The 14,939-nt window shown below is 31.8% G+C and overlaps 1 protein-coding gene across 5 annotated transcripts in view; it reads left to right on the top strand.

Annotated features, from left to right (window-relative positions):
- Positions 1 to 14,939, top strand: part of LOC136989618 (uncharacterized protein CG43867-like) — a 209,499-nt gene that overhangs the window by 130,025 nt on the left and 64,535 nt on the right. For all 5 annotated transcript variants that reach the window (XM_067287836.1, XM_067287838.1, XM_067287837.1 and 2 more), the window contains 3 exons: positions 7,842 to 7,928; positions 10,916 to 10,985; positions 14,281 to 14,369. In XM_067287836.1, the coding sequence (XP_067143937.1) occupies positions 7,842 to 7,928; positions 10,916 to 10,985; positions 14,281 to 14,369 (246 nt within the window). The remainder of the gene's footprint in view (positions 1 to 7,841; positions 7,929 to 10,915; positions 10,986 to 14,280; positions 14,370 to 14,939) is intronic.

The following is a 14,939-nucleotide window of genomic DNA, read 5'->3' on the forward strand; positions in this document are numbered from 1 at the left end:
GTCACATATATACATACATATATATACAATACACGTAAATGTAATGGAATATTTTAAGTAAGAAAATATACTACATATTGTAATTTCAATATTGTATTTGTATTATATTTATAATTATCTCAATTACGAATTATTATCTGTTTTAAAAGTTGGCATACAAGTTATATTTACATAAATTAAAAGTCAAAAGAATTACCTATTGCATTATTCAATAGTTTTCTACAAGTCAGTTTTACTAATGTGACTCTGGGGACTGTAGGATGAAACTAATACATCATGTTTAATTTTCAAACTTTTCAATAATTAATTTTCTGTATCTTATGATGATATCATAATAATGTAATTCTTTCTATTTATTCATAAAAATTACTTCTATATTATTTCAGAGTAAAGTAAAAATTAATTACTATAAATTTTTAATGTTTATTTAAGAAATTGTAGTCAGTTTTTAATTACTATTTAATGATGGCTCTAAAGGGAATATTGAAATGTTGATTTATCTTTTTTTAATTCACTATAAAATAAAAACTTACAATAAAAAACTGACAATTTAATTTAATAATAGAATTTAAAATCATTACAGTGAAATAATTAGTATACAATAATAATTTAAGACTTATTACTTATTAATTCTTGTATTAAATAATAAAATGTAATTCAGAACTGACAGTTCAGTAATTTAAAAAAGAATATAATGATTCACAATTAAGTTTTAATTATCTTTTGGATTATTACATATAATTTTCATAAATTATTGATTTATTTATTTTCTTGAAGAACTTAATATGAAAATTTTATTACTTTAATAAATATATTTTAATGATTTTATATTAATAATTCAAAATAATTTATAAACGAGTTAAATTTATTGTATAAAACTTCATTTTTATTCAATAATTCTGTTCAGTATTTATGGATTATTTATTAAATTGTTTGTTTTTTAAACTAAATTACAGGCTTTTAAATTTACATCAAATTTTCATAAGAATTTTAAAATACTACTATTTAATTAAAATTTAATTGTTACAGTTTAATAGTTATTAACTGATGCCTCTCAGTAGTTAAAATGAATTATTTTTGAAGTAATTTTTTTAATTACCACATTTTTCTATTAATTTTTTAGTGATTAAGATTGTAATTTTATCAGTTTGATGTGTAAGTTTATTTTATAATTTTCATTAGTTTGTAGTTATTTTAAAATTTTATATTACCATATTTTCCGGCGTATAAGACGACCCCCGACTTTTACAGTTAAAATATAGAGTTTGGGATGTACTTGCCCTATAATATGACCCCTGACTTTTGAGATTTTTCTGGGTTAAAAAATCGTCTTATACTCCGGAAATATGGTAATTTAATGAATTATATTTTATGTCTGTATATAATAGAGAATTATTTCAAATTAGCGTTCCTGTTGGTCAGACATTGAATTGTATTATTTTGCTCAACTTAGATAACTATTATTGATTTTTAATATTTAAAAGAATTTATTAGATTTTATGTAGTTCTTGTTTCTCTCAAAAACTATTATAAATATTCTGAAATTTAGTTGGTTTAAATGCTTCAGTTGATCTTATGCCATTCTCTACACATTTAAAAAGTAACTGTTACGTTAATGTCGCATGCTAGGATATCTATATTCTCAATTAATCTAGTCGTTTATCAACATAACAACTTTATTGTCAACTATAAAGGATTCACCAGCTCTACATGAAAGGTAACAAGCACACCTCGTGGGTCAATGGTACAAAAGCGCCCTCTCAGCGCAGAGATGTGCCCGCCGCCCTCCTATAGCCAAATTATAGCCACGACAGATTCCCTGCCTAATTTGGCCATGGATTGGGTGCGGCGTTCACATATACAAAAAGTTGTCTTTGACGAACAGATTTAACTTCGGTCGGCTTAACGGTTTTGTGAAGGCGTCGGCTACGTTTTCTTCGGTCTTTATATGTTTAAGTTGAAATGTTCCTCCTTCTATCTGTTGACTTAGATATGACGCCAGTCTAATTAAATGGTTTGAGTTGTTACTCGTGTAGCCTGACTTTGCTATGGAGATCGCAGATTGGTTGTCACATAGCAATTGGATTATTCCCAATTTCCCAAACAGTTCTTCCAGAAAGAATTTAATCCAAATCCCTTTTTTGGCGCAGCTTCCTAAAGCGTATAGTTCGGCGTCGCAAGTCGAAAGAGGGGTAACGGGTTGCTGCTTCGAAGTCCAACTTAATATGTTCTTTCCTATCGAGTATACGTATCCCGTTATACTCTTTTCTGGGGGGGTTCTCCAGCTGGCGTCAGAGAGGCCCTTGACATCTAGTCTGTCTGGTGTGAAGCGCAGTCCCGTCGATTGTGTTCCGTTTAGATATCTGAGTACGCCCTTTAATGCAGTCAGGTGAATGTTTCTTGGATCTTTGGTATATTTTGAGAGCAGGGTTACTGCACACGCTATATCGGGTCTCGTGCGCGTTGCCAGGAACATCAACGAGCCTAGCATTTCTTGATATAACTTCTGATCGCACGGTTTTGAGTCGTTATATTTTTCCAGTTTAACGTCTGGATCAAGTGGGGTACTTCTTGGCTTGCAGTCTTGCATTGAGTATTTCTCTAGTATGCACTTTACGTAATTTTGTTGTTTGATTACTACCTCTCCTTTTCCTTTTATTATTTCCATGCCTAGAATATTCTTCGTGTCTGGACTTTCTTTGACCTTGAATTTCCTTCGTAGTTTTTCTAGTAGTTCTTGTAAGATCTTCCTGTCAGTAGATATAGTTATTATATCATCTACATGTATTCCCAGGATAACTTTTCTAGTGCCTAGTTTATAGATGTACACACACTTGTCAGTTTGAAAGTTCTTTGCGCCGATCTCTATTAGATATTTGTTGAGTGTTTGATACCAGATTCGGCCACTCTGCTTTAATCCATATATGGCTTGATTCAATTTGCATACTTGCCTTTGGATTTTCGTATTTTCTACGTATCCCTTGGGTTGTTCCATATATATTGTTTCGTCTAACCTTCCGTACAGATATGCCGTTTCTATGTCTAGGTGGTTGACGTCATAGTTGTGCATAGCAGCGTATATCAAAAGTCCTCTAAGACTATCCGCTTTCATAACGGGTGAGAACGTCTCGTGGAAGTCAATTCCGTACTTTTGGGAGCATCCCGTGGCTACTAGTCTGGCCTTGTATTTTGTGCATGAGGTCAAGGGGTCGAGCTTGATGTTGTATACCCATTTGCATTTTAACGGTTTTATTCCCTCTGGTAGGGTTACAGTTTCCCATACATTGTGAGCCTTTAATGATTGCATCTCTTTTTGCATGGCTTCAATCCATTTGTCCTTGCTCGGTAGGTTCATTGCTTCCTCGTAACTGTTCGGGATTATGACTTCGCTTTCTGATAACAGGACTCTGTTGTTGGGTTGATATGTTGGATCGTTTGTGTCCTCTGGTATGTCTTCTTCGACATCGGAGTCACTTAGGGGTGGTTCATAGTAAAAATTTAGAGGTGGTCTAGGTCTTTTCCCTTCAATTGGAGAGTGGGTTTCCTCTATAAGTTCATTTTGGTCGTAATCTGCCTCAATTTCGTTATCAGGATTTGTGACTTCTGTATCCTCTATGTCCTGAGCTGTAGAAGTTGAATCGGTGCCCTGTCTCTCTATATCGACTAGGGTATAGTCCTGCGTTGGATTCGCTTGTTTTTGGAGGTCTTTGCCCTTTTGGTTTTCTAGAAATTTTACATCACGTGACTCGATTACGGTCGTAGTGGTAGGGTCGAATATTCGGTAGGCTTTCCTACAGGATGAGTATCCCACAAAGATTCCTAGTTCCGCCTTTGAGTCAAGTTTACTTCTCTTCATCTTGGGAATCCAATAATATGCTTTACAGCCGAATACTTTCAAGTGTCCTACAGTGGGTTTTCTACCAGAGAACAATTCCTCGGGGGTCCTCTTCATGTCGTTCTGGGTGGGTGTCCGGTTGCGTACATAAGTGAAGCAATTCATTGCCTCAGCCCAGAAGTTTTTCGGCAGTTCCGCTTCTATTAGTAGCGCTGTGGTACCCTCGATAAGAGTTCTGTTGGCCTTTTCTGCCACGCCGTTTTGAGCAGGGGAGTAGTAATTAGTCAGTTGGTGGTTAATACCCTTATCCTTTAAAAATGTCCTTAGGTTTTCGTTAAGGAATTCTCCCCCGTTATCAGATCTGATTTGTTTGACCTTTCTCGAAGTTGCGTTTTCGACGTTTTTTATGAAGTCTATGATTTCTTCCGTCGTTTCGGATTTGGCTCTTAAGAATTTGGTGAAAAGTTTTCTTGAGTAATCGTCTACAATGGTGAGTACGTACTTTGCTCCTCCCATTGATTCATCTCTAAAGGGTCCGACTAAGTCAAGATGTAGGAGATCGAGAGGATTTTTTGATTGTTTTGTGATCACTGGCTTAAAGGGCTTCCTGGTGAACTTCGCTCGAATGCAGGTATCGCATACAGGTGTGTTGGATTGTGGTACGAGTGGGAATTTGTGTACCATCTCGTTCTTGGCTAAAATGTTCATGTAATTTCCGTTGATATGGCAGAGACGCTTATGCCAGGTCTCCCAGTCATTATGGTGGGATTTCATACTGTATTCGTGGCTGGGGGTCCTGAGTCTAACAGTGTATAGGTCTTTCCACTTCTTGCCCAACATGATGACATTTCCTCTTTCGTCAAGTATTTTACAATTCTCGGCGTCGAAGATTATCTTGATTCCTTCCTTTGCCAGTTTGTTTACAGAAATTAAATTGTTGCTCAGATCTGGGGTGTATAGTACGTCTTCAAGAAGTAATCTATTAGAGTTTTCGTCTCTTATTTCTGCGACTCCTATGCCTTCTGAGTATATGACATTATTATCGGCCATGGTGATTGTTTTTCTGTCTTCACTCATGTTCTCTAACCATTGGCGATTTGGGGTCATGTGACTGGTCGCCCCACTGTCTATGATCCAGCATGTATCTGGCTCACCGTTTGTGTTTAAAGTCATTAATCTCTGTGGGTTGTTATCCTCGTTAGCTGATTTTCCCTTTCTCTGTCGGTTATCGTCCTCTCTAGCTGAGTTTTCCCAAGCTATTTTAGAAGTTTTGAAATTTGATCTTCGGTTATCGAGATCGAAGTAGTTATCTCGTTTGTCTCTATTCCTTGCTTTGTTAATCGGGTTCAACCAACATTCAATTGCCTTGTGATTTGGTTTACGGCAGATGTAGCATAGCATTTCCCTTGTTCGAGATTTTCTTTGTGCATTGTCTTTTGGGGTTTTGTAATTCGGTGGGTGATATGCTCTGTAGGCTGCGAGGTTTTCCCTCTGTTCGGGCCCATTTCTTTCTTCATATCTTTCAAAGGTTTTTCTCACATCGGAGATCTTGGGGTCCTTTAAGTTGTCGAATTGCATGGCTATTAGGTTGTACTTTTGCGGTAAACCTTTCAATAGTGCGGTGATAAATTCGTCGTCTTCTATTTGAGCTCCCATTATCCTAGCACTCTCTAGAAGTTTTTCTCCTCTTAATAGATAATCTCTCCATGTCTCGTCACGATTCATTACTAATCTCGCCACATTGTTTCTGGCCTCTATCGCTTGTTTCCTTAGGTCCCCTTCATATCTTTCTCTTAAGTGGGTCCAAATTTGTTTTGCCGTTCTACACGTTAAGATAAGGGCCACTTGTGTGTCATCCATCGCGCATGTTAAAATGCCTCTGGCCTGCGAGTCCGTTTTTTTCCATTTCGCCTCTTCGGCGGGATCCGTAGGTGGGTCGTCTATTAACAGATTTCCCAGATCTCTACTTTCTAGGATGGCCATTATACGGTACTTCCAGCTTGTGAAATTGTTACCCGTAAACTTCGGTAACTGACCATGTCCTATTTCGGCCATTCTATTCGTTATAAAGGTTCGGTTTCTAAGATAGCAAATTTAGGCTTACCGTGGCTGGTCGTTCAATCCAGTTGCATCAACGCTGGAATTTTCTTCCTGGGCCCATAACCCTTTGTTACGTTAATGTCGCATGCTAGGATATCTATATTCTCAATTAATCTAGTCGTTTATCAACATAACAACTTTATTGTCAACTATAAAGGATTCACCAGCTCTACATGAAAGGTAACAAGCACACCTCGTGGGTCAATGGTACAAAAGCGCCCTCTCAGCGCAGAGATGTGCCCGCCGCCCTCCTATAGCCAAATTATAGCCACGACAGTAACTAATATATTATAATACAATTCTCAGACTGAAAAAGTAAACTAGTTTGTTCTATGTATCAAATCAAAGTGCTCCAAAAACCTTTAACATGCTGCTTAATTTTGCTACCAACTAACGTTTTCGGACAGCTTCACTGACCTTCAGGTTCGAACACAAAAAACTTCATTTAAAATGAAAGTTCTTTTTCTTAACGGAAAAATTCTAGAATGCTTATCTTTTAAAGAAACAAATCATCGTAGATTCGAATGCGTCATTTTGTTCTTTTAAATTTGCAAATCTGCCACTTTCCATGCCATAAAATATCATTACATGTAGAAAATTATGCTATAAAATCAATTCTTATTTTTAAAATGCAATTTTATGTACTGATAGTTTATTTTTATTTTGACGACGATGATAGTTGATATTATTTAAAGAAATTAAAATTATATTAAATGTAAATTATATGAAATCTGAGAGACTAAGACAAAAATATTTCTTGATTTTCTACTTATCTCTCAGGCACTCTAAAAACAGTAAAACTTGTTAAAAATGAAACATGAACAAAACAGAAAAAATTTTGGAACAAAGCAACTTTCTATAGACATCTGCCAATAATGTAAAATGTTGACAACTAGGAACTTGAATATGTTATTAGTGACATCATATAAGTGTTAAAGTTTTATAATAAGATTTGTGACTTAAAACATTGATCTTCATTTGCATAAATCTAGTAAAAGTTTAATGCAGAAAAGTATTTTAAGAAATAAAATTTTGTTCTGATTTCTAGAAGAAAAGTTTTGTTGTATTCTTATTTTGTATCACTTGTAGTCTGTTTTAACAGATAAAAAAAAATAATGAAGCATTTTATTTTATTCTTATCAATAAAAACAAAACAATTTTTATTTTTAATCCCTGCTTAACAGGAACATTCTTTAAAAATATTAAAGAGAACTGAACATATTTTTCTCAAAAAATTTTGAATAAAATAAACAAAACAGAATAATTGTAGATAGTATAAAAATTAGAAAAACAAACATTCAGTAGTTTATTTATTTATTTATTAAATACTATACATCATTGGTTCTCAAATTTTTTCGATCCACCGCCCCCTTTGTTCCATAAAGTTATACCCAATGCCCCCTAACCCATTAGATACTCCAACTTTTACCTTTGGTCACCGTTCAGTACCCTGCCTCCAGCGCCCCCCTAGATTTACTCACCGCCCACAGGGAACGGTATCGCCCACTTTGAGAACTCCTGCTATACATCAACACCCAAAATCAGCAAATAAATTCTAACACTTTACTCAAACAAATGTTTACTTTCGTTTTCAAATGGACATCTTTGTCTTACAACTGTTAAACACAGAATGGAACTAACAATTTAAAAAACAGAACAACTTAGTTTAAAAACAAATAACATTCAAATTTTTCCAAGTAGAAACTCGCACATGCACATGACAGTGCTTTCCAGAATATGGGAATAAACATAAATAACTGATACATTCATGCAACTTTTTACACACCCCCAGGGGAAAGTATTTATTTATTTTAGCAAATTTTTGTTGTATAAAAGTTCTCTCTGTATATATTTATTTATATATTTTTTAATTTAATTTTATTCTAATTTATAATATATTTTATAGAACGATGTCGGTCGCAAACCCCAGGGGCAGATAATTTTAGATGAAGTATGCAGGGTTAACAGGGCAGAAGGTGCAGCAACATTTGAGGTATTGTATTACATTTTTGTTTAAATAAAAAGTAACAAAATAAAATAAAAAATGTTTCCAAATCAATAATTAAAAAAAATATAAAAACTTTTTATGTTATAGTTGTATAATTTTTTTTTATTACATATATTCTACTAATTAACTTTAAGTTTGGATTTATACAGATATCTAACTATAAGAAGTTGTTATATTTGATTAGAAATATATGTCAGGTATATACAGGTATCCCTCATTTAACACAGTAGTTACAATCTGGAAAAGTGTCGTGTTATGCAAATCTGTGCCATACGAAACAAAGGACTAATGCAAAACATGGGGTTATATTCCAGAAGTTAGCAAATTTATACTATTCTTTTCTGTTACTAAGAGAAATGTGTTTATTAAAGTAATCAATAATTTATTTCCAATCAATAATTAATTAACAATCACAATTAAAAGTACTGTATTATGCATTAACATTAATTTTAGTTAAATGAGGGAGTTTTCTTCTTACAAAATATTGTCATCTGCACTTTTTTGTTGATCTTGATCAGAAGTATCAGCAATATTTTCATATTTTTTATTTTTATCATAAAAATTTTTTATGGATGACGAAATAAAAATATATTTTTAATCAGAAATTTGTTTTAGCGGGTTGAGTTTGTTCAGTCAAGCACTGGGCAACTTTTTTCCAGAATTTGTGTTTGAATACCGAATTGATTGATACAGTCTGGGTTTTTATGCATTATACCAAATTTGACTCCATGACATCATCATTATATTGATTGGCATGAGATAAGTGATTTACTTTTATCGCTAATGGTACAAAGAATCTTGTATTATTGCTATGTTTTGAACTTAATAATGTTAAATTTGTTTAGTTGCTGTATATATGTTTAATAGGTGGTTGTCTCTTTAATCCGAAAACATTCGGTAGACTAACTTAACTAAAAAGGTTTTAAGCCTGTTCAGCTGTAAGTTAGTCTACCGAATGTTTTCGGATTAAAGAGACAACCACCTATTAATAATGTTGTTGTAAATACAGTACAAGCTTTAAATCTAACAATATTAGGGTACTGGACTTTTTTGATGATAACATGGAAATTTGCAATAGCAAATTGTTATGAACTCTGTAAGACAAAATGAAGATCACCTGTCAAAGGATAGAGGATATCTGGGAAAATAAGATAGTTAAAAGTATTAACAATTTTAACTTAATGAGACTGTATTATATTGAAAATCCTATATACTGTGCCAGACCCTGTAGACAATTTTGAGTTAACTCAGTTTGATTTAGCAAGGTTTTTACTGTATAGGTTTTTCTTGATTTTGATAGTTTTTTAATTAAAATATATACAGTGGTGCCTCGTATAATGTACGCCTCGAATAACGGACACTGCGAACAACGGACTTTCCAGCATAATTGGTGACTGCTCCATGGGTGCGTTCTTTAATGCATCTCCGCTACTACGGGAGTGTGCTGCTGTTTGTAGGCATTTAGAAACGACGGTGAAAGAAAGAAAGATGGCTGCGCCCGCACTATCGATAGTATTGTGATGGAGGAATCTATAATTCTAAAATATGAGCTTTAAAAGGCAAAAGAAGGGTCCCAATTGTAAAATTTAACCATAAAATGGATTACTTGTTGAAAGAGCATTCAAAATAGCCTTGAAAAAAAATTCATACAGACACATCACCGCGTGCGCTAACTCGTGCTTTCACAATTTCTAAAGTCTCATTCATAAAACCACGTAATGGAACTGGAAACGAAACTATCTGAGCCATGGAGGATGCTATGTTGCTTTCCATCGTAAACTACTGCTACAAGTGATCGTTTTTGCTGTTCGACGGCATGCACTCCCACCGGAATTTAGGAACGCGTTCCGCAGGAATTTTTAAATGGATGTCGCTCGCGCAGAGTTATGCAGAGGAATAAAAGAACGCATCCCATGTTCATTTTTTATGATACAGTACGGTTATTTTATGCTGCGGAACGAATTAGATGTTTTAACATGTATTTCTATGGGAAAATGCGTTTCATATAATGGACGTTTCACTTAACGGACGTGCACCTGGAACGGATTAAGTACGTTATATGAGGCACCACTGTATAACTATTAAATCGCATAACAGAAAGGTGATTTATTACTTTGAGAATTATTTATTATTAATTCCATAAGGTGTTGAATAGCATGCTATTGATAAATTAAGCACATTGTTAAAACAAGTTTCTTGTCTCTCTATAAGTACTGATAAACTTGCAAATCCCAGTAAATTTCTGAATGAATAAAGTGGATTAGAAAAACTTAACATAACTTGAACTGATGACATAAATATTATCTCTTTTCTATCTGCGTAACATAAATAAAGAGTTAATATATATGCCTATCAATAAATTCTAAATAATGCAAGAAAAGGACAGTAATTATGTTTTATTGAAGATATAATTCATTTTATTTTCTTTCTCATTTTAACAACAGTTGAGTGAGATTTTTGCTCCACCTTTTTTATTGATTTTTTCTTTGCAGAATTATTTCATTACTTCCTAGTATTGACTTATTTGAAAAATTTATTAATTATTTTGCCTTGAATATTATAAATCCTATTTTTTGCTTTTAAATACAACCTTTTACTTTTTTAATAATAAAAAGAATAATTTTTATTTATTAATTTGAATTTTAAATACCAGATCGTTTTTTGTTATAAGAGAAAAATATAATATATTATTAAAAGTAAAAATACTGATTTAAGGTAAATAATTATCTTAAAATAGCTAATAAAGATTTCTTGTAGAAGGATGATTAAAATAACTAATTGGACCAAAATGAATTTTACTTTTGAAAAAAAAAATTTTAAAACAAATACTTGAAACAAATTACAAATATAAATGTATGTAATAAATATATGATAAAATTTTAATGTATAATATCAAATCTATATTTATATGTTATAGAATAATTTTTAATTTTATTATATTCTTTTCATAAAAATTTTATACATATTTTTAGATATCTACTGGAAAACGCACATATTATTTAACTGCTGATTCAATAAACACAATGGAAGAATGGGTTAAAGGTAGGTTTTAAAGTTTATTTATTTATTTATTTTTTGATAAATGTAAGATGTAAATTATTTGTTGTAGAAATTTGAAGTATAAGTAAAAATTTAAAATCTAGAAAGTGATTATAATTTTTTTTTTAATAGAAGTAAGAGTTTTTATTTTAAAACATTGTCTAAAGCAAGGGCTGCCAAACTTTTTTGATCATCGACCTCCTACAAGTTTTTGAAACCTCACATCGACCCCCCACCAAAAAGTTTGTTACAAGCAAAACAAAGCACTTACTATTTTAATACATTTCTTTTAATTTTGCATTTGTTTTCATTTATTGTATATTTGTTAATAATAATTTTTGTAACTGACAATCAGTGAGACGGATAAGCTTGATCCTTAGCTCCCCCTTGTGCTTAGCCTAAGCTTGATAATCGACCCCCTAATAATGTTATATTGACCTCTTTGGCAACCCCTGGTCTAAAGCTTTCATCTTTAGGGACAGGAAATTTCATTTAGGGGATGTGCTTCATGTGAATATCAATATCCAAAATTGATTATTTTTAGTATCAAAACTGTGATGTATATAAAAATATGGTTTTCATTAATCAGAAAAAAAATATTTTTATTTTCAATGGATTTAAAAGTAACATCCATCTTGGATGCTTTCTTGCATACAAATCTGTCATCTTATCTAAGTTTACATCAATGTCTTTATGTGTCATTAACAAAATCAGTGTGTTAAATCTCTGTTCACTTGTACTGTTTTGTAAATCATCATGTACTGTACGTGTCTCAATAACAAATAAAGTTAAAAACCACAGATAAAGTTATTGGTATTAATAAAAGATTTAAAACTTTAGTAATATTTGGGAACATTTAGAACAATTTCTACTATTAGATAATGTCAATCTTATACTATCAGACTTATCATCCATCTCACACCAAACTCTTTCCCACAGTTTTATTTCATGTTTAAAAGAGTCAGCACATGGCAAATCATTTACAAAATAATTTAAAATTTCATTTTCTATTTCTTCATTTAATTCATAGCTCATATTTAATGGAATCAGATAGAATCACATTATTAGCCATTGTCTCGAATCTCAGATTAAATTAAAAAATTAATTTACTCTGATCTTATATACTATTGCTGTATATAAAATGAAATTCTGACTATCTTCTCTAGACTGTTCTAACACTGATTTCACATGAGACACCATTTCAACTGCTTGTACAATATCTAAAGTTGATCCTTTTAGTTTTGTAGAGAAACTTTCAACCAGTGGCGTAGCGTGGCTGTCAGCCGCCCGGGGCAGAAGAAAATTTTGCCGCCTCCTTATTTAGGTATCTCAATTTAAAAGACTAATATATACAGTAATTCTAAAGAACTTTTCAGCAAGATCATCATTATTGTGTATTGTACAGGTTCAAATTTTTACAAGATGATATTATTATTTATTGTGAAATTTTGCCGCTCCCTAAAAGTGCCACCCAGGGCGGGCGGCCCCTGCCGCCCCCACTACGCTACGCCACTGCTTTCAACATAACTGAAAAAATGCAGAACTATTTGGAAACAAATGACCATTGTAAAATCAGTCATTTTTTTTTAAAACAAACTAAATGCTTCTATAATGGTCTTGCTATCACACCCTTTCTCGTAAGATGAAATTGCATCTAAACACTCAACTAAAGGTTCATATATTGTATTAAACTGTATAAAAATGTGTTTTTTTCTATTCTTCATGTTTCATAAAATAAGCCTAGTTTTGACTTAGAATTTTGTGCTGAGTCACTATTTTTATTTTCATTATTAATATCATAAATAGCCTGTTCTGATCTTTGAACCTTTTTAGAAGAATCTATTTCACTTTGTTGAATAATCAGTCTTCTAATTTTCAACTTGCTCCTTTTCAACTGCATTATCACTTGCACATTTGTTGTTTTCTGCCAAGTGAAGTAGCTTGGTAACTGCTTCTACAATAGTAATTTTTCATGTTTTATCCAAAAATATTTTTAACTTCTAGAACACCCACATAATCTCAAGCCCTTCTACCTTAAAACTAAAATTTCTCTAAACTAAAACTAAAAAACTAATATGTCAACATTTTTGTTCTTTATGGAATATCATTATCTCCAAATCCTATTATGGTCATTATCTTGAACCTGCCTTAAACCAATTATTGTAAGGTGCACAAACAAAATAATTGCATGTGCATGTGGGAAAAAAGTAACTGTGAAACTGTGTTATGAGATAGTTTACAGTGTTTCCAGATTTGGCACAGCAGCAGAATATTTTTTAAACAGTAAATTCCACAAGAAAATTTTCAAAGGGAATTAGATAGATGACTGGCATGACTATTGTTATCAGGAAAAGTATGGTGTATAGGGACAACACACTACTAAAGTTGAGAGCATATATTTTAAATTAAATAAACTAAAAACATGAACAAAAATTGCAGCCTGGCATTGTGACAATGTTACATTATAATTTTGTTAATTATTATTATTATAATAATTATTATTACTATTACTATTATTATTTTTTTTATTAAAATACAGTAAAAATTTTGGGGCTGACTGACAAAGGTGCAGTATAGCTTAAATACACGAAATACTTTCTTAAATATTCTCTGCTGAAATAGAAATACTTATTATATGATATAAAATAAAGTATGCTTTGGATATATAAGTTACGATAACATTAAAACATATAGTTTCAATGCTATTTAAAATTCAAAATTATTGCAACTCAATTTTTAAATATAATAATAAAAAGTCGATTTTTAAATTAGTAGATAAAACTTTTAAAAACTTTTAGATTATCATCTTTAAAAAGTCATTATCGTAGGCTTGATGCAAAATAACTGAGTATCTTGTCAGGTCAATGCTATAAGGTCATATGTCAGTTTTCTTCTAACTGATAAATGAGGGAAGTTATAGAAACAACAAAGATTTTCAATGAAAACCTCTTATGAAGAGAAGTTACCATTGAAAAATCAGGTCAATATATCATAAATTGACTTCAAACTCTTTTGATTTTTTCTCTAAAATTGTTAAAAATTGGATATACAACCTGGCACACCTGACAGTCTCTTCATGATAAAAAGTGAATTTAAAAAGAACAAAACTATTTCTTTTATTTATTGATAAATTATAAAAAATAATGAAAATTTTCTGATCAAATTAATTTATAATTAATTATAATTATAATATTTCTTAATATGAAGCAATGTTGAATCAGAAAAATCATATTTATTTTCTTTGTATTATAAAATTAAAATAAATATACATAATTTGAATATAAAATTTTTTTTCTAGTATTACAAAATGTTCTTAGGAGAAATGCAACACGTCTTCTTCTTAGTAAAGAAGACAATAAGCCAACAATAGAGGGCTGGTTAACAAAGGTAAATAATTTTTTTAAATGACTCTTATGTTTTTGTGAAAAAAATAATATATATATATATTATTTAATAAGTTTTATTTGTTTTATTTGTTGATTAAAAGAATTTTGCTTTTAATTGTATTGTAGTTAACTTTCACAACAGCTTTTCCATATACAGTTGTCCCTTGATAATCCAACAGGTATGGGACCAAAAGGGTGTTGGATTACCAAAGTGTCTGGATTACTGAAAGTGATTATATATGTGGCATTGTTTTGCTAGCAGTAGCCTACAATATTTTTACATTTTATGTGTAAAATTCTGCCTAGGTTAATATGGAAATGAAACACCCATTTCGGTTAACTAATTGGGTGGGGAAATTCATGTCGCAACATGCTTCTGTGCAAGGAGACACGTAACAGGGACGGGGACTATGGTGACCTTGACGGGAGGTGCGTCAGACTACTGAGCATGTCGGATTACAAAACGTCGGACTATCAAGGGACAACTGTATATCATAAATTATTAAATTTCATTGTAACTATTTATTGTATTATATTAATCTCGTTTAAATGTGCAAAATATTCTGCTAAA

The sequence above is a fragment of the Centruroides vittatus genome, unplaced genomic scaffold (genome assembly GCF_030686945.1).
Source record: "Centruroides vittatus isolate TY-2023 unplaced genomic scaffold, ASM3068694v2 scaffold_712, whole genome shotgun sequence".
NCBI lineage: Eukaryota > Metazoa > Arthropoda > Arachnida > Scorpiones > Buthidae > Centruroides > Centruroides vittatus.